This window comes from Carassius gibelio, chromosome B18 (genome assembly GCF_023724105.1).
Source record: "Carassius gibelio isolate Cgi1373 ecotype wild population from Czech Republic chromosome B18, carGib1.2-hapl.c, whole genome shotgun sequence".
Taxonomy (NCBI): domain Eukaryota; kingdom Metazoa; phylum Chordata; class Actinopteri; order Cypriniformes; family Cyprinidae; genus Carassius; species Carassius gibelio.
In genome coordinates, this window is record NC_068413.1 from 9,814,581 (window position 1) to 9,837,041 (window position 22,461).

Sequence of the window (22,461 nt, forward strand, 5' to 3'; positions counted from 1 at the left end):
AGCCAAGCACTGAGCTGATGTCTAGGATAGTGCATTTTTAATTGTTGTTCTTGGAGGAAACAGGACAATTTCTCTGAACCCCATCCAACAACTATAATACATTTAAACATCAGAGGTCGACTATAATCTCTTCTGTACATATGAACAATACTGACTTAAAAATAATACTTGTTTATCCTAAATGTTCAATGTAGAAGACAGACAAAAAGTTAATGCGCGCTGCTTCCGATTTCATAGTTGGGTTTCACAAAGTCAAAGTTCAAGCCAGTCACTGAGCACGCATGAGAGTAATTGGAAATACTAATTATGGCTTAACAGACAAAAAACTAAATATCCTGTGTTCGCGATGGCGGTACTTATTGCCACATTCAGTTCATTTGGAAACGGGTGAAAAAATATGAACCAAAATTTAATTATTACAAACAATATATACAGTTTTCACTTTCCCTTCAAAATTCCTCCAACGTACAAGCGCAATATCACACACACACACACACACACGCACTAATCTATACAACATTAAAGTTCCCAGTTCTTATTTACACATATTTGGTAAAACCCTGATTTTCGACAGTTTTTAAAACTCAACTTTCACTTATTTAAACATAAAACACGATCGATTGAAAATACTAAAGAGCAAAAACACCACCAGCTCTTTCTTTGATCCAAAACATTTGACCTAAAAGGCAAATTGTAAAATGTTCAAGCAGTCTTTCTCCTGTTAGTTCATTGTACTTTTTTTCCCCTCAGAGTTCCTTACTTAAACAGTTGAATATATTAAAACTATGGTCCCAAAGTACACAATTTAATATAGTGTAACAAGTATGGACAACATGTACAAATACTAAAATGCTGCCAGTAACATAACAGACTGAGGGCAAAGGGAGGGCATTGGGAGGTGTCTATCAACGGTTACTGTAGCTTTCATTACAGTTGGGGTCCAGGAACCAGATGTCTTCTTGTGAGAAGTTGCTTCTGTTGTTATGGGATGGGGGCTGCCTTGTTCTGCTGCTCGTGGAGGCTCTGCTAGGGCTGCTGCTGCTGGAAGTGTTACCCTGCTGAGCCCCTCTGCTGCTGGGGATGGGCAGATGCGATCTGGGCCTTGTCAGTCGCCGAGGAGAAGTGTGACCACTGTCAATCTTTTCAAAGAAAAATCAATATACAAAAAAAAAAAAAACATTTTTAACACACAAGTGGAGAATGCACCTTATATTACATGTGTGCTATGTTACAAAAACTAGCAAACGACCAATAGGCAACATTTTAAGACAGATCCAAGATAGTGGTTGAGATGAGAGAAATGCAGATTATGAATAACCATATTTCATTCAATATTGTGGATAAATAAAGTTTAATTACAAAAAAATATATTATTTTACCTAGTATTTGAGTGCACTACATATTTGTGGTTTATAATAACATCATGCTGTTAGCTTTGCAACATACCAATGTCAAACTCCATCTGTATTAATTGTGTAAAAGTGCCCACCCACTTTTTTAGCTGCTCTGCTTGTAGATATTTTAACTATTAATTTTTTCCCATGGGGATTTAAAAAAATCTTCATTAAAGAGTTGTAAGCCATGAATCAAAAAGACAACAAAGCTGCAAGACTGTGTACTTATGTGTGTGTGTGTGTGTGTGTGTATATATATATATATATTAGGGGTGTAACGATACGCGTATTCGTATTGAACCGTTCGGTACGACGCTTTCGGTTCGGCATTATGTATACCGAACGGTTCGTTGGAGTAATTAATTATATTTGAAAAAAAAAAAAAAAAGAGAGAGAAAGAAATATAATGATATGCGTTCAACAAGGTAGCCCAATAACCCAAACAACGTAACAGGCAACGCCCCTGACACTCCCGAAGAAGAAAAAAACACCATCTTATATGTTTATGTTAGGCTACTCAGCAGGCGCTCGCTCACTCAGTACGGGCTGAAGGCTCGTTGCAAAATAGCCAATGCGTTTAACAGACTAGAAATGAGAAGATCCTCCAATAACCAACAGGTCTGGTGTTTGGGTGCACTTTGGATTCCCTTTAAGCTATAATGGTGATGGCAAGAGAGTGGTGGATAAAAAAACAACGGTATGTCGCATCTGCAACATGACAGGGTACACCAGCGGGATTACAAAAAAAAAAAAAAAAAAAAAACCAGCGGGAATATCTGGGATATATGCGTCAGTACTATCTGGGAAAAGACGAAAAAAAGGAGAAACATGCACACAGCAAACTATCCCTGCAGCATTTAGACACTATAGCTTACAGGGAATCCAACCCAAACACCAGACCTGTTGGTTATTTTAGGATCTTATATTTCTGGTCTGTTAAATGCATTAGACATTTTGCAACGAGCCTTCAGCGCGTGCTGAGTGAGCGAGCGCCTTAGGGGCCGTTCACATATCGTGCCTAAAAACGCATGGAAAACGCTAAGCGCGTCTTTCTCCTCCTTTCCAAAGCGCTCGGGCAGAAGCGCTCATGAGGCGTCTGTCTTTGCTAAGCAACAATGACGTGCTCTCTCCATGAGACGCGGAAATTTCAGCGAAGGATAAATGGATTTGCAGCTCTAAAAATCGCTTGCAGTAGCTCTGCTACTGAATTTATTTCAAAATTGCAATCCATATACAACTATGATCAGCTGTTCCTTCATCTTGGCTGAGCTCTCAACGTTGTTACGGGAAAGGATGAAGCTGATTGGTTGGTTCTTGTCACATGACCCGCGGTGCGCTTGCGGCATTCTGAAAAGTTGAGATGTTTTTACATTTTGCTGTATCTAAAACGTATCGAACCGAACCGAACCGTGAATTTTGTGAACTGTTACACCCCTAATATATATATATATATATATATATATATATATATATATATATATATATATATATATATATATATATTTATTTATTATTATTTTTTTTTTTTGTTAGTATACCATAAAGAGTGCTTTTTTTATTCTCTTATTGTTGGAGATTTCTTTGCAGAATTACGAGTAATACACCTTTTCACCAGAAATGCTGCTGTTAAACGTTAAAAATAAATAACAAAATTATACATATATAAAAAGTTAAAATAATGTGGGTTGATGGATTCAACAAAAGCATATACCATTTATTGACAACCTTGTAAGTTCACAGTAGGTCTGTCTGTCATAGCATATAAGTTGTTTCCCTAAGAAGAAAATGAACAGGATGTTTACCTCCAGAACCTGGCTATGCTCTATTTGTTCACGATGTGTAAAACATTCCAAATCATTTATTGATGAGGCTACATGACATGTAAGGAAGTTCACTTAAAAATGCAGCTATCTATGTAGGTGGCTCAGTAGGCTTTGGAACGGAGCCATAGTGTTTTATCAAAGACTTGCCTTCTGTGTTGGAGGATGGGTCATATCCACAGCGCACTCGGTTGTAACAGGGTGCGTTTGGGGCTGCGTGACCTTGGCATCACTCCTCCGAGGAGTGGGCGGAATCGAGTCTGGAAGCATGATGAAGTCCTCTTTAAAAAGAGCAATCTGTACCAGGTAAAAGAGGAAATGAACACTGCTCGTCAATTCCTAGAAACTGCAAGGCCATGTGCTATAAACTGTGCCAGACTGTGTAGCCTGAACAGAAAGTCTCTAGGAGAAACACAAGCTGTTTTTTTTTGTTTTTGTTTTGTTTTTCTGAAGTTTGCACCGACTAAATCTGAGAATAGAGGTTTGAACCATTGCTTTTTAATGTGTATGTAAAATTAACAAATACTGATAATAACAATTTTTTGGCAGAAATGTGAGTGGTGCATGCACTGTATTTGCAAAAATGCTTCTTGAGCAGCCATTTCTGAAGGATCACGTGACCACTAAATAAACGCCACTGGTGAGAGCATACACTAAAAACAATTTTACCAACCCCATGCTTTTGAACAGTAGTATGTGTGAGCATTAATGTCTACTACCTTGCTTATGTCTGGCTCAGATTTGCTGGAGCACATGGTCTGGAGTTCTCTGATGAGATCCGTCTCATCATCAGAGCAGAGTGACAGACCCACAGTGACTCCTTCATTGAGTCTGAAGGAACATACACATGTAATCATTGACTAACACTGCCATCTGCTGGTAGTTCATACATATTCCCACATACAAAAACACACCTTGCATGATTGACATTTGTCATTGAGTGAGCGCTTGAATTGGCCAGAGATCCTGTATAATAAGAACACAGATTATTCTGAGAATTTCTATCAACATGATGCTTGTTGCAGTAGCAGAAGTGCATATGTATACTGCACAATCAAAGCCATCAGTTACACCTCACCTTCTCTTAAAGAGCAGCTAGAGCTCCTCCCAGAGGCGGGGCTTACTTTCTTCCTTGGACTAGTATTGGCTCGTCTCCAAGCGCCATTATCACGTCCTTTTCTGCCACCTTTCCTATAGGCAGAGCCAATGGTGGAAAGAGGGAAACATCCTCCCTGGAACTCTGGTAAGAATCTGTCAATCTCTAACCACACAAAGAGAAAAAGAGTGTATGACTAGAGTGTAGTTATATTAGTGGCAACTTGATTTGGTTTTGATGGTGCTGTACCTGTTCTGGGCAGCGGGCAGCCCTGCAGCACAGCTTTATTCAGCAGGATATTGAGAGCTGCTTTGACTACTGCCCTCTGACCTGGGCTCAGACCTCTGTTGTTGGGAGAGCGTCGCTGGGAGGGAGAGCGCTTGGCTGTTACTCTAGATATAACAGCATCCTCGACCCGTGGGACTATCACTGCGTTCCAAAGCCTCGCCAACCACCTAAACACAGACACACGGACCAGTATTAACAAATAATACTGCCTCTCACAGGAAATAATACAATAATCAATTAAATGTAATAAAAAACAAAGTTGAACTCAGTTTAAAGTTTCATTCAGATTCATGTACTGTCAAAAATATCAAGATTTCAATACTCATATTCTGCGGTATCGATACCAGCGGCATTCTCTCTTCTCTCCAACACTGAGTTAACACACACCACACTGTATTTCAATATTTTAATTTTAAATAGGTATACTATATAGTCATTTGCACTGTTTTAGAGGCTTCACTATAATCATTTACAAGTACGCAGCACATGATTATTGAAGTATGAGTTTTGAAGTTAGAAATTCCAGTATTGTGAATACACTAGACTGACGTACTTGGGAATAGCTTGTGTCTGTTCTGGATAAACAGGGCAGGAGAGGAAGATATAGGGTCCCAACAAGGCCTCCGAGGTCCCGAGACGTGACAGGCAGGCGTTGAGCTGGTGCCACACTGAGCACACCCAAGAAAGCGATTTGTGGACAGGATCATCAGCGGTCCAGCTCCGGCCCTGAGCCTGAGCAGCACAGAGAAACTCATCATTAATCATCATTAAAGGGATCTTTTAATCCTGACATCTACTTTAGGCTTCATGACAGTTTGTGAAAGATATAACAAGTAGCTGACTTGTAAATGAATTTTTCAATTAACGATGATCTTATAAGCTTACTGACCCTCAGAAGAGAAGACATTGTTGAATAAAGTTGTTCTTTTTGTTTTCTTTGCGCACAAAAAGTATTCTTGTGCAGTTGAACCACTGATGTCACATGGACTACTCCTTTGTACCTTTCTGGGCCTTGAACATGGTAGTTGCGTTGCTGTCTATGTAGAGTCAAAAAGCTTGGATTTCAACAAAAATATTTTCATTTGTGTTCTGAAGATGAACGAAGGTCTTACGGGTTTGGAACGACATGAGGGTGATTCATTAATGACAGAATTTGTTTTATTTTTGAGTGAACTGTACCTTTAAAAGTCCCAGTCTCCATTGTTATAATACCAGAACAGAATTGAAACTTATTCTTTAACAATTAGATATCGAAAAGAAAAATTAAATGAAACTGATTTTTATGTTTATTTGAATGACTGAGCAGTCACATGGCATACTCTGCTCTAAACTACACTAAATATACTAAACTATCTCAACTAAATTTAGAGCTGAATGGTTATTCTGGTGGTCTTCCCTGCAGCTCATTAGATAATAAGCAGGGCTGACCTTGTGGAGGAGTTTTCTGCGTAGATGACGTCCCAGCATGCCATTGAGGGGCTCGGTGTCCCAGCGCAGCTGAACCCAGCGGAAGTGCTGCTGTAATCGTAGCTCCGCTCCCTGTAGGCGTGGCTTGGCCAGAGTGCCAATCAAAAAACTCCCTTCACGGAAATAGTAAAGCCCGTCCTGACCTGGCCATCAGAAAAGAGTTGAACTGAACTGCTCTGACTTTGCCAGCTCTGCTGCATCTGCAGGGATGAGTCTCACCATGGTTGACGGAGAGGGAATAGACAGATCCTCGGTTCTCCAGGGCTTCGCACAGGTCTCCCAGGAGGTGGCTGAGAGAGTGGGCTCTCTGCAGACCCTCCAAAACCACCACAACACAACACCCAGCGCTGCCTTCATGCAGAGACACCAGGAACCCTGAAAACACAACACAACACCAGACAAACCACGAAAATTAAAGGAAAATCACCGGTTCAACACAAAAATCAAGGTTGCAGTGATGCACTTACAATGAAAGTGAATGAAGCCAGTGTTTGGAGGATTTAAAAGGAAAAATTTAAAGAACATTATTTTTAATGCAATTCTATATATATTTGATAAGATAGTCATCATTTTATAGCAGATTAGTAAGTTTTTTTTTCACAATCATGTTAACGTTTTATGGGAATATTACTGAAATTGTGAATATTTTTGGACATTTACATATTTGACACATTCACTTCTAGTGCAAGTGCCTCACTTTTATTTTTTTACTTTTAATTTTTATAAGGTACAGGCCAAAAATCATCATAGACAGTGTCAGAGAATAATAACTCAAAGTCATTTCCATACATTTCAGATTTCGATCTTGTTTTTAGGGGTCTACTACAGTAGCTTCTTCCTCTGCTCCTTTGCTTGCATGGTCACCTGAGGAATGTGACTCCTTGACAGAGCGCTGCATGATTGAAGAGGCTCTTACCACAGTTGATGAAGATCTCCAGCAGGTGCTCTTTTGATAGACCCTCGTCTACCTCCACCCTGACGACATCACAGCCAATCCCCTGGGCCTCCTGTCTGTGCTGCGAACACACACAAACACACAACAGGTGCATCAGAAACATCATGACCAGTACCGATGGACGCAAATAACTTTTATTTGATAGAAAACACAGTAAAAACAGTAATACTGTGAAATACTATAACAATTTAAAATAACAGTTTTCTTTTTTAAAATATCTTTTTTGTAATTTATTATTTTGATGGCAAAACTGGATTTCTCCAGTCTTCTATGTCACATGATTTTTCAGAAAACATTCAAATATCGATAACATTGATTTGCACAGTATTCTTATTTTTAATTAGCATCAACACTGAAATTAGTTGAACTTTTTTGTTTTTTTAATCGTTTTCTTTCAGGATTTTTTCAAAGTTCAAAAGAAAAGCATTTATTTAAATATAAATAAGTTATTTTTTACACTACAAATGTCTTACTGTCACCTTTGTTTAATTAAATGCATTCTTGCTGAATACAAATTCATTTCTTTAAAAAAAAAAAACGATCTGAATAGACTCTAAATAGAATAGAAAAGACTCTAAACTGAATAGAACTGAATATATTGAATTACATTTCAGAAATGTATCAGTGTACAATATACATTATGTATGAAGCTTTATTGTATTTAGACCTCCTCATATCTTCAAAGACATCTAAATGTGATATCAAAATGCATACATTTATTCATCCACAGAGTTAAAAACGAGTATTTAAAACAATTAATAATAGTTACCTTGATATAATGAGAGATCTGGTTGGCAATGTAATCCTGAAAGCTGCCCTCCAGCCCGTGGAAGATGACATTATGGTACTGTTCCACCTGACCACAAGAGTTCATCAAAATGCACTACCATCAACACTGGTAAATATCATGAACAGCACATGTATTATTCATTTAGACCAGCTTAATTTTATCATTCGTGCCAAATATTTTATTTATGCATGCCTTTATGGAGGTTCGATTTCTCAAGTGTGTCTTGGAGGGTGTTTTGCTGTCTTAAGTTACTGCTTGTTGCACTGCATGTATCTTCTATTACAACATTTTAAAACACAAATAGTATCTGTTGCCCCAAGGTGCCAAACTGGTGGTGGAGGCTCAAAGAATGTTGTATTAATCCCATGATATTATAAGGCCTTGTTTCTCTCAGCACTCTTTATCCAAACTTTAAAGATTATCCAGAGAAACTCAGACATGCTACAAACTCGGATGCAGAGAGTGAGTCAGCGTACCAGGCGCACATAGTTCTGCAGCAGCTGTAGAGGGATCAGGGAGTCGTACGTCATCTCATCCAGAGTGCACTCTGACAGGCCTGACAGAAAGCAAAATCATAGCAGCCATGAGCCATACAGTAAATCAATCCTACCCAGTATATCAGAGCACACTGAGGCCATGGGAGATCAGGAGATCTGTGTCAAATTGATTGGAGCAAGGGCTACACAGAGTTGTTTTGACGTGCAATCGTATGAGATGGAATATTCTGGAGCCTGGCTAAACATCAGAGTCATGTGACGAAGGGGAGCACAGTGTGGCTATTCATTAAAGTGAGGAAACCCAAGAGATCTGCTGATTCTTTCTATCACAGAAAAGTATATCTTCTTCTTTACCAAGAGAATCTCTTACACATAATGTGATCCATTTTACTTGACAATAAGGTTCAATATGTTAATATTAGTTAATGCATTACATATTAGGGACTACAGTATATCCAATACTCTTACTGCATTTATTAATATAATTTGTTTTTGTAATAATATTTTTCTTTAACACGTCAGGTTGTAATATACAAGTTGAATCATTAAAATGTTTGGGCAAGATTTAGTTTTTTCATAAGACAATAAAACCTTTATTCAGCAAAGATCCATTCAATTATATATATATATAAAAAAAACATTTCAAATTAAAGCTGTTCTTTCTTTTTATTCATTAAACAATACTGAATAAATATATAATAGTTTCCACAATACTATGAAGCAGCGCAACTGTTTCAGAATTGATAATAATTTTCTAACCACTAAATCAGCATATTAGGGTTACATTACCATTTAATCATTTTTAAAATGCTTTTAATCCAGAGCGTATTACAAAAGAGGGTAATAGAAGAAATCAAAACCACAAAAATATTTAAATGTTGTGACAAGTCCCGGTTAGTCTAACGCAACATTAAATATTAAATACAGAGAATAAAAAGTGGATAGAAAAGAGATAGAATAGATACAGCTAATGTCAGAGTTTTATTTGGTAATAATTAAAAAGAAAACAAGCAGATATAATTAAATATATATTTCTTAATTATTATCAATATTGAAATTAGCTCTGCTGCACCCCTTTTGGAAACTGTGATGCCTTTATCATCATTTATTTTTATATAAATATATATTTTTTAATTTTAATGAATTTTTGTAACACCATAAATGTATTACTGTCCCCTTTCATCAGTTAAATGCATTCTAGCTGAATAAAAATATTAATTTTCTTGAAAAAAATTACTTATTCTAAACTGAAGAGTACTGCGTGCATTTGAATAAATTTCATAAATGTATCAATGAATGAAAGTAGAAAAGATATAGAATAGATAGTGTTAGAGGGTCAAGTTATTATTTTTTTATAATTATAAAACTAACAAGTACATAGAATGAAAAAAGAAAAGGAAAATAATAGGGTTTATAGGAATTGGGTTTTGTATGATTTTTTGGTTATACTTTATTTTAAGATATTATTACAGTGTAGTTACAAATTTAAGTACTGAGTATGTTAATTAACTACATGTACTTACTATATGGTTAGGGTTAGGATAAGGGTCACTAATTATGCACAATTAATTGTCATTATAAAAGCAAGTACATGTAATGTATAGTGTTACCATTTTATTTTTTCCATGTTTTTATATGCATCTTATTCCCACCAAGGCTGCAATTATTTCATATTTATTCAAAAATTCTAAGCATTTAAAAATATAGTAAAAGTAATGCAATTTTGAAATATTATTAAATTTTTAAAAAGCTATTTGAAAGTAGTGGAAGTAGTGTGAAACCAGCCTTAGTTTGAAGAGACTGAATGAAATGGCTACAAAGCCCACCTTTAAGATGTATGGTAATACGCTGACTCAAACGCTTCCGAACGAGGTCCCAAGGAGACTGAGGCAGCTCCTGCCCTGGCAGCCATACAGCATCTCCTGAAATACACACGCATAAAGATAACAGTTTAACTAGAGGATTCAAGAGAGGTACAGCGGCTAGATTTATGTGTCCGCCTATGGTGAAAGACATTGATGTGTAATCCTAACTGACATGGGAGCAGTTTTCATCAACAGTAGTACTGTATTTCAAACTTGAGCCATGATAAATCAGCTTTTATCCTGCAAATCCTCTTCTCTCACTCTTTCCTGTCTGTCAGTCTCCTCATGTTTTGTGTCAGGAATAGTAGATAGTCATCACGTTGCTCTCTGTAGGCCAAATCGCTTCATTTTGAAATCTGCTCTTGGTGTTTGGAAACATCTTGTCTTAAGGGAGGAGTTGAGTGTAAACAAAAAAAGAAGTGGTGAGAGAAAGAGTGCAAAAGGGAGAGGGAGAAGGCCAGAGGGGTGTGAAAGAGATAGGTGAGAACTTGGAGAAGGCTAGTTTATTTTCAGCAGCCCTGCATGACAACCCTCAGGTCGAGCCAAGCTCAGTTAGGCCTCTAACTCGCGTCCTTCCATACCAACACCCAACACAAGAGCCATTTTAACCTCACGCTCACTAGAGCCAGTGTCAGCATAACTACTAAAGAGCCTACACATGTAAATAATAGCATTTGTGTAGATGTGTGCGTGGTGCTGTGTTCTATATTCAGAAGTTTTATACCACAAATTATACTAGTTATAGTTTTATTTGATATTTATAACACAGTGGGCTTTTCGGTCATCTCTTTTTTTTTTCATCTATGACAACAGCAGTATAAAATTGCTGAGGTGGGGAAATTAAAACTTGAACAGTGACCAAGGGCAATTCAGGAAGAGCTGCAGCTGTTCAGGAGGCTGGGGCAATCTAAGAATAGCCACTGCAAAAATGTCTCTACGCTACAGGTTGCATTTAAAAGAAATCATGACATGATCATGGCTGCTTCTGCACTGTACATCCAAATATGTGAGTGAAGGGGTAAAGAAATGTCTAGGTCATATTTAATGTCATAATAAATTCATTTAAAAAAAAATGCTGTTTAGGACCATTCACGTTTTTTTATTTTAGTTTTGCACTGTGATATGACAAATTACCATAAAGCCTAAAAAAAACGCTACAAATAAATAGATGAAAAACCAGAATGAAAATTCAATAATCTAAAATTACTACAGTGATATATACTTAAAATTGTGATTTACAGTTCAAACTATATATATTTCTTTGCATTACAGAAATAAAAATTTAATTTTTTTACATAAATTATATACACTACCATGCAAAAGATGGGATCTTAATCAAGTTAAATGGAAGCAAATTAATCAGAATTTCTAGGCAATTACCGTATTTTCCGGACTATAAGTCACACTTTTTTTCATAGTTTGGCTGGTCCTGCGACTTATAGTCAGGTGCGACTTATTTATCAAAATTAATTTGACATGAAGAGAAATTAACCAAGAGAAAACATTACCGTCTACAGCCGCCAGATGGCGCTCTATGCTCCTCACTGCTCCTGTAGCCTACACTGAGCAGCACAGAGCACCCTCTCGCGGCTGGAGACGGTATTGTTTTCTCTTGGTTCTTGGTTCTAAATAAATGCGACTTATAGTCCGGTGCGACTTATATACCGTATTTTCCGGACTGTAAGTCGCACTTTTTTTCATAGTTTGGCTGGTCCTGCGACTTATAGTCAGGTGCGACTTATTTATCAAAATTAATTTGACAGGAACCGAGAGAAATGAACTAAGAGACATGAACCAAGAGAAAAAATAACCGTCTACAGACGCGAGAGGGCGCTCTATACTGCTCAGTGCTCCTGTAGTCTACACTGAGCAGCATAGAGCGCCCTCTCGCGGCTAGAGACGGTAATGTTTCTCTTGGTGCTTGGTTCTAAATAAATGCGACTTATAGTCCAGTGCGACTTACATATGTTTTTTTCCTCATCATGAGGTATTTTTGGACTGATGCGACTTATACTCAGGTGCGACGTATAGTCCGAAAAATACGGTACGTTTTTTTCCTCATCATGACGTATTTTTGGACTGATGTGACTTATACTCAGGTGCGACTTAGTCCGAACAATACGGTAGTTAGTTACATTGTAGGATGTACAGTATATGTGTTTACCTATAACTACAGAGGCCATGCTGTTAGAAGAGAGCCCCAAAGTGTCTGCCCTGCCCAGGGCTTCCTCCAGTTCCCAGCTCCCACAAATAAGCTGGAGGTGACTGGTCAGCAGATGACTCAAGCTTCCTGTTAGTTCTTCCCAGCTAGTATGGCGCTGAATTGTAACTTTGCCAACAGCGCAGCCATCCTCCAGGAGGTCCACAGGGCAAAGACGCTCTGGTGAGCTCATGAGCACCTGTACAACCACTATGTACCAGTCTAAAATAGGGTAGAACTCAAACGTTAAATGGTAAGGCAGGGGCCTATTATTAAGTCAACTATCACATCTGTACAATGCTCCATCGCTCAAACTATACTTACCCAGGTTCTCTAGTAAGTCTTTGCAGTCGTCTGTGGCAACATCATGTATAGTGCGATTGGATTTATCTCTCTTCTCCATGTCCTGTTGACTGTGGTTACACAAAACCTCCAGGCATTTCTGTAAACCAGGAGAGAGAAAAGCATGCAAGGCGCCACCTGTGTTTATCAGTCTCCTCTAACTCTTGTTTTCTGGTGTGAAGCAGTGTACTCATCATCAAACATGTCACCTTGTAGCCCCTGGATGCAGCAATATGGGCTGCAGTCCAGCCATCCTGGTTACTGTGGTTGAGAATTTGACTGGCCTTGGTTATGCCAGGGTGTTGGAGCTCCTGGTTGGGGCCTGAAGTTGATGCAGGGAGACCCAGGTCTGGTTCAGGAGACGGGTGGTGTAGCAGGAGCTTCAGAGGGCCCACGTGAACTGAACTAACTGCGGCATGCAGAGCCGTGCAGTTGTCCTGTGAACAAAAAACACTTAAGCTGAAGGGGTAAACAGGTAGAAAAAAAATATTTTTGAGAAAATGCAATAATTGTGCAATTGTGTAATAAAAAATAATATGAGAGTTATTTATTAGATTGCATGTTTTTTATTTATCTGCAGTATTGTTATTTGTATCATTTTTTTTATTTCACAAACATACTAATCTACAGATACACACACTTACAATAGAGCAGATCACAAAAATATTAAAAACTGCACAAAAGATGAACCAACCAACAAATAAAAACCACCTTAATATAAACATTTAGAGTTTCCCAGGATATTTTGGGTTATGTTAAGCCCAGTAAATTAGAGCTAACTGAGAAAACATCTAGGCATTATTAAGTGTTGTCTAAAACAGGCATCGTAATTACATTCTGAGCAACACACAGACAGAGAAATAGCCCTGCTCAAGTGTTAAGGTAACCATGGAGATGAAAAGATGGGCAGTATTTCCTAAAGTGTTCAGGAACGCAGAATGTTGTTGAGATTTGTGTAACACTGGTGTCAGTGCGGATCTGAAAACTCACAGTCGTGACATGTGAACAGTCCGCTCCTGTGTCTAGCAAGACTTTCACACACTCCACATGTCCCTGTTCACAGGCCAGGTACAGAGGGGTCCTTCCCTGCGAACACTCCCTGTCCAAATCAGCTCCACATTTCACAAGAGCTCTCACACACCTACCAATGACAGCGCAGATATCATTGCATAGAGGAACACATCAGAGACATGAAATTGCATCAACCCTAGTTACACGATTTAAACACAACGGGGAAGTGCTAAATACAGTACATGTCCAAAATATATCCAACACATTTTGTCATTTGGATACTCAATCCACATACGGAGGTAGTCAGGAGCGTATATGAGTACATCACATTTTATTTGACATGCTAATCCTTTTTGATGCATACCACCTACTCACCTGTCAGTCATTTAATGCACTAAAGCAAGGTTTTTATACAAGCATGTAACATGCAGCTTTAAAAGAACAAACCCATACAAAAATCTGGTCCACTTTATATTAGGTGTCCTTAACTACAATGTACTTATTGTGTTCTAATTTTATTGCAAAACACTTTTGCTGCTATTGAGATGGGAAACATGAAAGGTTAGGGACAGGTTTGGTGGTCTGGGTAGGTTTAAGGGTGGGTTTAGGTGTAAGGGATGGGTCAACAGTGTAATTATAAATATAATTACAAAAAATGTATTACAGATGTAATTACATGAAGGTTTTTAAAATATAAGTTCAATGTAAAAAAAACTGATGTACACTAGGGTTGGGCCAATAGACGATGCCATCGTCCATCGCAATCATATACCCCCCCATCACTTTCGAGATTCACGATCGCACGTACTCTGTTTATACTATCTGTTTATACTATGGAACGGCAGTACTTGCTACACATTTTACAAGATTATATGTTTGGCAGTGGTACTGATGAGGATCTGCAAATCATTCGCCATCATCCTCAGTCATCTCTCCTTACACAGTGTCTACAATGGACGTGAAAGTTGTCATGTGGCACAGTGCCGCATCAGCTAAAGATTGTCTTCGCTACTTAGGGTTAGGGATTCTCGCTTCCCCCAATATCCCAGTTACCAACCCCGCCCACCAACACCTGGTCGCCCCAAACTCACTGTAGACATTGTCAAATGCCAAATTTGAAGACATCGCCCAACCCTAATGTACACGATAAGTGCATTGCATAAAATATTAATTTCAATGCACGTACATAGTAGTTAAGGCCACCTAGTATAAAAAGGGAACAAAAATACTTTTTTTTTACAAAAAAAAAACTTTTTTAAAACTCAGTCTATCTCACCTGAAAACTTATAATCAGATCACCTGATATGATGTTAATAACAGTGCAATAAGAGGCGCAAAACTGTCTGTTCTTGAAAACAAAATTAAATACTTAAATGACACAAAAGCGAGAGAATAGAGAAAAGAGGACTCACCCATGGTGACCATTTTCAGCAGCGGCATGTAACGGAGTAAATCCTGTTTCGTCAACAGCATCAGCAGATGCCCCTGATGTCAGCAGCAAATTTAAGCAGTCTAAAAAAATAGACATTAAAACATTATTTACATATTATAAATATATATATTTATATATTATTTTCTCTGTGTATGTGTACACAAGTAATTCTAAATCTATAGAAAAACAAACACTGGATAATGTCTCATGCAAAACTTATGCAAAGCTAGCAAATTTCAATTATTTAATGCATAGAAATGCTAATCTGCCCAGCACGTACCTGTGTGTCCATTAAAGGCAGCAGAGATCAAGGCAGAGGTTAATTCATGTTGATGGTGATGAATATCCAAAAGTGGATCTTGGTTAAGCAGCATAGACAATAAAGTGACATTTCCCTGGGAAGCAGCTTGGAGGAGAAGGGTTTGCCCGTCATCCAGGGGGACGGGGTCACCGCAGGTTAGCGAGGGGACTATGGAGGGACACCAGCCTGGGAGGGTTCAAGCAACAGCAGTAACTAGTGAGGCAGGTGCTTGTATTGTGTCAAAATGTGTTCTCTGATCCAAAACATTACCCAGAAGAACGACTCCATTTGTCATTTAAAAATGATATAAGGCCACTGCCACTAGCGCAGTGCTATAACTATTTTGTAGTTCAGAAACCAAATTCCTCACCAGAGTGATGAACACACAAAACTTTTGTGTTCTAAAGGAAATACAAGTAAGCCAAATTCAGTCAAAACAAAGGGTAAATATTCACGTGATGTACACATTTTGGCACAACATTGGAAATGTATTATTCTAAAGAGTGTATATACGATTCACACCATCTCTCCTAGTAATCAGATCAAATGCTAGTCAACTTCATCTGTTTTTGGATCAGGTTAAAAACAAAACGTCAAATAAAAGACAAAACTCAGCCAGATAAATGAAATCAGGCAGCAGGCAGTTTATGGTACATTCATCAAAGTCACGCATCACAGATTGTGTCAGTCAAACTAAAACGTTCTAAACATGAAGCAGATTGTGCGAGACACGTCAATTAGACAGCATTAGAAAGAAGGCATCTACAGCAGAGAAACAGATGAATTTTGACTAATTGGTACCTATTAAAACAGAAATAAAATGAGTGAGGATGTAACTACTCTAGTATCTGATTGCTAATGCTAGGGTATGTTTGTAAATAGCTTCGTCTCTAGGGATTCTCTATGTTTATCTCGGTTAGTGGAAGGAATTGAAGTGAGAGAGATTAATTGAAGTCCAGTGGGGTAGCATAAGATTATTGGTTCTTTTCTGGGTTAAAACGGACGGCAGAAAGAGCAGAGGAGCCTCAGAGAACTGCCATGGCTGAGTGGCTGCAGAGAGAGGGAGAAAAGTGCTAATTTTTAGCATTTAACGATGACAGCTAGCTACCGACAACTCTCAGAGCTACCCTGTGGATTAGTCTCTAGTGACAATGAAGAGGAAGACTCTGCTGGAATACTTGCTCTGCTTTCACTGGTGTTACAAATGTCTTTCTCTGGTGCTCTCAGAGAGCTATGAAGAGGCCTGCAGAGACAGGGTGGTATTTCAAAATGTGAGAGAACACTAAAGCTTCTGACACTGTTTCCAAGGGGAAATCTAACTGCAGTTGGAGCCGTCTCATACTTTTAGCTGACATACCAATGTATGACTGTACCTAACTGACATCTCTGTTAAAGCTTTTTTGGAACTACCCTGCTGAAAAGACCAGCATATGTTGTGTTTTTTGATGTTGGTCATCAGTGTATACAAGAAAGACTGTGCTGTTTGAGCAGCCACCAGCTGGACTAACAACAAACTGGCACAAACCAGCCAGATCAGCATGGACATTCCTGTTAATCTATGCTGGCCTTTATGGATGGTATCGTTTTATTCCAAAACAGGTGTCCATTTCTGCACACTGAGGGCCACTGTCCTGTAGAGTTTAACTCCAACCCAATCAAATACACATGAACCAGCCACTCAAGGTCTTTAAGAACACTGCAAATTTCCAGAAAGGAAATATTGGTGAGGGTGCTCCTTAAATTAGTGATGGTATATATATATAGTTGGATAGTTTCACCCTCTAGCACCTCCGCTGAACCGGGCCTAGTTGGAGTTATATTTTGCAAGACACTGACCCTCCAGGAGCAGGGTTAGACAACTATGCTCTAAGATATGAATTTACAGTTCTCAAACAAAGACATCAACAGTATATTTCAGAAGTAGAATTGCATAATATTGTGGAGAATAAATGCAAATGGAGACAATATTTAGTAATATTTGAGTACAAGATCTTGACAAATACAATTATATTGGGTTAGTTGTCTAGGAACAACTAACAACTTATCTTTGGAACAATTATTAAATATTAAAATGCAGAGAATGACACCACATTCACAGGTTTCAAGTTTCTCTACAGCCAGTAAAACAAAGAAACAGATGGTGGCATGGACACGGTGGAGTGGTTAATATGAGACATTGTGGGAAACAGGTTAGTGGTAGGACACAGGAGAGGCAGAACCATGCTGAGGTCAATGGGAGGAAAGGGGATAGAGCAGCCTCTGGCATCAGCTTCAGAATAGGTTATAGGAAAGAACCCTAGAGTACTGCTTTGTCAAGTGAGGGTCAACCTGACCTATTCGTATCTAAAAGTGCTTTTATGAAGTCAAGAACCTGTCCTGACATGGGTGCCCTCAAGAATCTTACAAAAATTATTGGTTACGTTGAAGTACTACATTTCATCTGGCAGGTAACCCTATTAGTTTATGAATACTCCTCTCTTGGTTTCTCCAAGTCTATGTTCTCCTCTACTAGGACTTACTGAAGAATACATCAAGTATGGAAAAGCAGGGGAGTAGAGAGGAGCAGCAGTGAAAGCAAGGGTGAAGAATGGAGCACCCTTTTACCTGATGCTGCTGCCAGGGGGCTGCCCGGGTGCTTGGTACTATGGGATGGAAGACTAGGTGGGTTTATGGAGGGGCTACTGACAATGGTAGCTGTGGAGGAGGTGGTGACAATGGGACACTCCACACATGCTGCTGTCGTTTGTGAACCCCACGGCCAGCCAGTACAGGAAGCACCCACCTGTGATGCAGTCAAGGCTGGGACTGTACCGCCCAAATCTAAGGAGGGCTTTGGTGGAAGCTGAGGGGTGGCAGTTGATTTGGCAAGGCCCACCCCCAGTCCTGTTCCTGGGGACCTGCTACCTTCACCTACTACTTTGATTGGTGGGTGTGGAGGGGACGGTGTCTGGGACAGTCCTGGTTTTTTTGGTGGGATGGGAGGTGGGTTACCCCGGTCAATGCGGGCCACAGTTGGTGATTTAAGGCCTATCTGGGGGTGGCCCAAACGCCCGGTGAATGGTCCCCCCTCAGATGCGGAGTGTGACAGACCAGGGCGAAGGGCTGCAGGGGGCCCCCCTGCTGGAGGGCTTGTAAAGCGGGAGAGAACCTGTGTGACTGTGTGGCGTGCCTGCTGTTTGGCTGCAAAGTTGTCTCGATTTGTGGGGGACAGATCGCGGGAAGGGGGGCTCTGGTTTGCGGTTCCATTTTGGTCCTGCTCCGAAGCAGAGGGTTGGAATTTGTAGCGGGCCGCCTGGACGCGAGGACTGACCCCAGTCGGCAAGGTAGCAGACACACCAGGTGAATGTGAACCATGTGCATGCATTTGGCCCTCTCCTCCATTTTCTGCCTGAGTGCTCCCGTGGTGTAGCCCACGCCCCACACTGGAAGTCTTAGGTAGGTTCATGCTAGCATAGGTGGAACCTGTAGGCTTGACGGGGATGGAAAGTGGCACCTTCTTAGCCACTTCATTTTCCAGCACTACATCTGTCTGAGAAGAGACAGCCTTACAGACAGTGGCCTCAGTGCCCACAGCCACAGATGCCACAGTTTTAATTTGGGAAGAAGGCAGTGGTGGGGTGTCTTTGCATCGCTCAGTTCTTAGTTGCTCCACCTGCTGGCGGAGATTCTCACTTTCAGCTCGCAGCTCCACAGCACGCATCTCCTCGCGGCTAAGCCTGGACCGTAGTTGTTCTCGCTCAGTATCAAACTCGGCCAGCTGTTTCTCCATTTCCGCTTCCATCTGTTGGCTACGACGTCGTTCAGATGCCAGTTCTTCCTCCAGTCGTCCCACAGAGCGGCCTTCCTGCTCAGTGCGGGATGAGAGCTCCTCAAAGCGCTGGTTCTCTTCGACCACACGAGCAGCTAGCTGCTTGCATTCATGCACCAGTGACATCACCACGTGTTTGTTTTTCTCTCGCTCATCCTTCAGCTGAGCAGACAGCTTCCTATGTTCCTGCTCCAGGCTCTGCAGCTGCAGTTTCTCCATTTCAAGCTAGACACAGCAGCAGCAGGGAAAACGTGAGACTCGCAGAGAGTAGATAACACACACATAAAGCAAGACACAGATTATTAAACAATAAAAGGTTTGTCAGTCCATTGGACAGTGAGAAAATTAAAAAAATGACTAGTACTTAAATTAGTCTAGTACAAAGAAACTTGGAAAATGTCCTGAAATCAGAGGTCACTCTATGTTAACCTTAAATAACTTTCTGCTTATGTCTAAGCTCCACTACTGAAGCATTTGCATTAATTGATTAGTTGTAGTGTTTTTCTATATTTTGTAAGCCACACTTTAAAATATATATATTAATAAACCCCAATGTCTATTTTAGAAACTGACTTAATTAGCTTTATCTTTGAAAAATAGGTCAAGGGATCAGTACTCATGTGCTGAGATGATCACATCAGTCTTGTCTGATAGCACTTTGACCTTATAGCAGGTGTCCATTTCTTTTAATATGAAAACTGAATATCAAAATAGGGGACACACTACTACTATCAACTGCTGCAATACACTACTTCCAGGAAAAAAGATGACCAATTAGCTCTTTTGTCACACATAAGAGCTCAGGCTTTATTTACAGATTTTAGCTACTTAGCCTATGAATAAATGAATACTTGCTCAGAAATAATGAGAAAACATTAGGCACAGTGGCTAGAAACAGACAGAAATCACTGTGATAACATAAAACTACTGTACCGATGCAATGAGAGAACTGTCACCATAACAACCAAGTCTCAGTGTATATTATTGGAACAGAGAGCTCAGATCTCTCAGTGTCAGTGCAACATGTAAATATGCATGCTATGTACCTATATATAAACTGTATCTTGTTATATATGTTATATATATACAGTATATATATATCTTGTTATAATAGGCCTATCTGAGATGGTGGACACAGCTGATATCTGGTCTGCAGAAATGGGTGTGCGGTGATGGGCCAGGGGTCACTTGGAAGAAGCACACCTGTGTGTGTTTTTAAAGTTCAAGACCAGCTTTGATATCATGTAGCTTGTATTCTTCGTAGCACTAGCTCTAATTGTGAGATGCAGATTTACGAAAGTGTTTGTCAGAGTGTTTTAGAGCTTAGCATCTATTTCTCTCCTTCTCTAACACCTCCTACTCTTCTTTTTATACTGTCACTGCTCTCCTTGTCTGGCACTCTTTCTTTCTGTTTTTTGTAGGTTAGAAAAACTGGATTTTGCCTTCAAGTTTTGATTTCAAGTCACTATAGCCCCTTTCACACTGCCATTCCGGCAAATACATGGGTAAAGTGTTCCGGTAATTGTTCCCGGGTCGCTAGATTTTGCACTTTCACACTGCCAGTGATATGTGCGTGCTTTCACACACTACCCGTAAAGATCCCGTAACGACACGTGACATCAGGGCGTGACGTGTAATGTACGAGTCGAAAACTTTAGCCACGTTATACTTTCACTGAAGCAAGCGAACAATCTCAGCGTCAGCGCAGCAAGTGAGGAACTGATCTCTGCTTCAATACAGTTTGCGCATCATCACTTCGACACGGCATTGGATCTGGCTTTTGTTCACACAGCGCTCGTCCCGGGTTGGACCCGGCAATGTTACTAGGTCCCCGACCCGGGTACAATGCCGGAATCAATCCCGGGACGTGTTTGCTTTCACACAGAAGGCGACCCGGTAATATTCCGGCAATATGCCGGGTCTGACGTGCAGTGTGAAAGGGGCTTATTTGTGCCAGAACAGTATCAGTGCAGCTGATGTAGACACATTTCCACACAGGAAAGGAGGACTTATTTCAGATAGAATATGCAAATATTCTTTGAATAATTCACACACAATCTTTTCTATAGTCTTGCCCTGTTACACATATATGCATGCACAATTAAACACACAATTTGAGGTCTTACCCTCTTTTGTCTGTTCTCAGCAGCCGAGAGCTGGGCAGACATTCTCTCCTGCATCTTACGGCAATGGGCCATAACAGCTTCTAGCACAGTAATTGGACTCGCACTAACAGGCCTGCGGTCCTTTGACCCAGTCCCTGACTCGAAGTCCCTCTGCAGGGCAAGGAACGGGTCCGTCAGACTGAACTGTCCATATCGCTCCTGCAGGAACACTTCTTTCCTACGAGCCTATGAAGAAAATAATACAAAAGATTGGTGAGCTTATTTATAGTCCATTTTCTGGTTAAGAATGTATTTTTAATAGCTTTGCATATTCACAACTGTCTATATGTAATATCAAAATCATCCTTTTTTGGACAAATAAATGCTTAGTTATGTTGGATAATTTGAATAACATGGAAGAATTCTGATCATTACAGAAACACGGTATGCAAGCTGTTCTGTTCAGCAGTCCTATTTCCAGAAGCAAGAAAATTGGCTTAATTTAGTTACATGGCAAAATCATTTAAATAGTGCTTACATAATATAGGAAAGAGACCAAATTCTGATCAATATTTGAATATTCTTGTGCATGCACAGTAAACATAGACAATGAGACACAGAAAACTTTAGGAGGTCAAGAGGTAAATACCAGGATGCCAACATGGTGCCTGTAGGATGCTGGCAAATCATTGTGAAATAACACAAAGCAATTATTACACATTATGTTCCCTTGGTGATGCATGGTACAGTAAGTGGTGGGTGAGAAGAAATGTCTTGCTGACTTAATGTGCTTTGGCCTAGAGACACGCAAGTCTCCAACCGCACTCATGATCTTGTGGATATCAGCTCTGGGAATTGTTCCATCTTGGGAAAATTAGTGCACAAACAATTTTGTGTATTATTACTTAAGGTAAACATTAATAACAAAAGAAGCCTTTATGCCCTTTTACTCTCTGATGCACACATAAATCAAATAATACATCCTCACACTCACACAGAGAGCAGGTTAGCACTTCTTCAGGGGTGATCATTAAGCCTGACGTTTACTTTAGGCCATGTCAAGTCCAGCTGGTCATCTCAGCAGGGTCAG

General features: G+C 39.8%; 1 protein-coding gene across 3 annotated transcripts in view; it reads right to left on the reverse strand.

Moving 5' to 3' along the window:
* Positions 1–20: 20 nt before the first annotated feature.
* Positions 21–22,461, reverse strand: part of LOC127977568 (cortactin-binding protein 2) — a 43,482-nt gene continuing 21,041 nt past the window's right edge. For 2 of the 3 annotated variants that reach the window (XM_052582501.1, XM_052582502.1), the window contains exons 3-23: positions 21,393–21,617; positions 18,063–19,491; positions 15,438–15,644; positions 15,138–15,237; positions 13,705–13,855; positions 12,924–13,151; positions 12,697–12,814; positions 12,337–12,594; positions 10,134–10,229; positions 8,287–8,366; positions 7,790–7,876; positions 6,982–7,081; positions 6,285–6,440; positions 6,027–6,208; positions 5,152–5,330; positions 4,560–4,765; positions 4,293–4,475; positions 4,129–4,180; positions 3,934–4,045; positions 3,365–3,511; positions 21–1,139 (exon numbers count right to left, since the gene is read on the reverse strand). In XM_052582501.1, the coding sequence (XP_052438461.1) occupies positions 906–1,139; positions 3,365–3,511; positions 3,934–4,045; positions 4,129–4,180; positions 4,293–4,475; positions 4,560–4,765; positions 5,152–5,330; positions 6,027–6,208; positions 6,285–6,440; positions 6,982–7,081; positions 7,790–7,876; positions 8,287–8,366; positions 10,134–10,229; positions 12,337–12,594; positions 12,697–12,814; positions 12,924–13,151; positions 13,705–13,855; positions 15,138–15,237; positions 15,438–15,644; positions 18,063–19,491; positions 21,393–21,617 (4,530 nt within the window). In that variant the 3' untranslated portion in view covers positions 21–905. Of the gene's footprint in view, positions 1,140–3,105; positions 3,169–3,364; positions 3,512–3,933; positions 4,046–4,128; positions 4,181–4,292; positions 4,476–4,559; positions 4,766–5,151; positions 5,331–6,026; positions 6,209–6,284; positions 6,441–6,981; positions 7,082–7,789; positions 7,877–8,286; positions 8,367–10,133; positions 10,230–12,336; positions 12,595–12,696; positions 12,815–12,923; positions 13,152–13,704; positions 13,856–15,137; positions 15,238–15,437; positions 15,645–18,062; positions 19,492–21,392; positions 21,618–22,461 lie in introns of all 3 variants that reach the window. The other variant, XM_052582503.1, reaches the window with a different exon arrangement.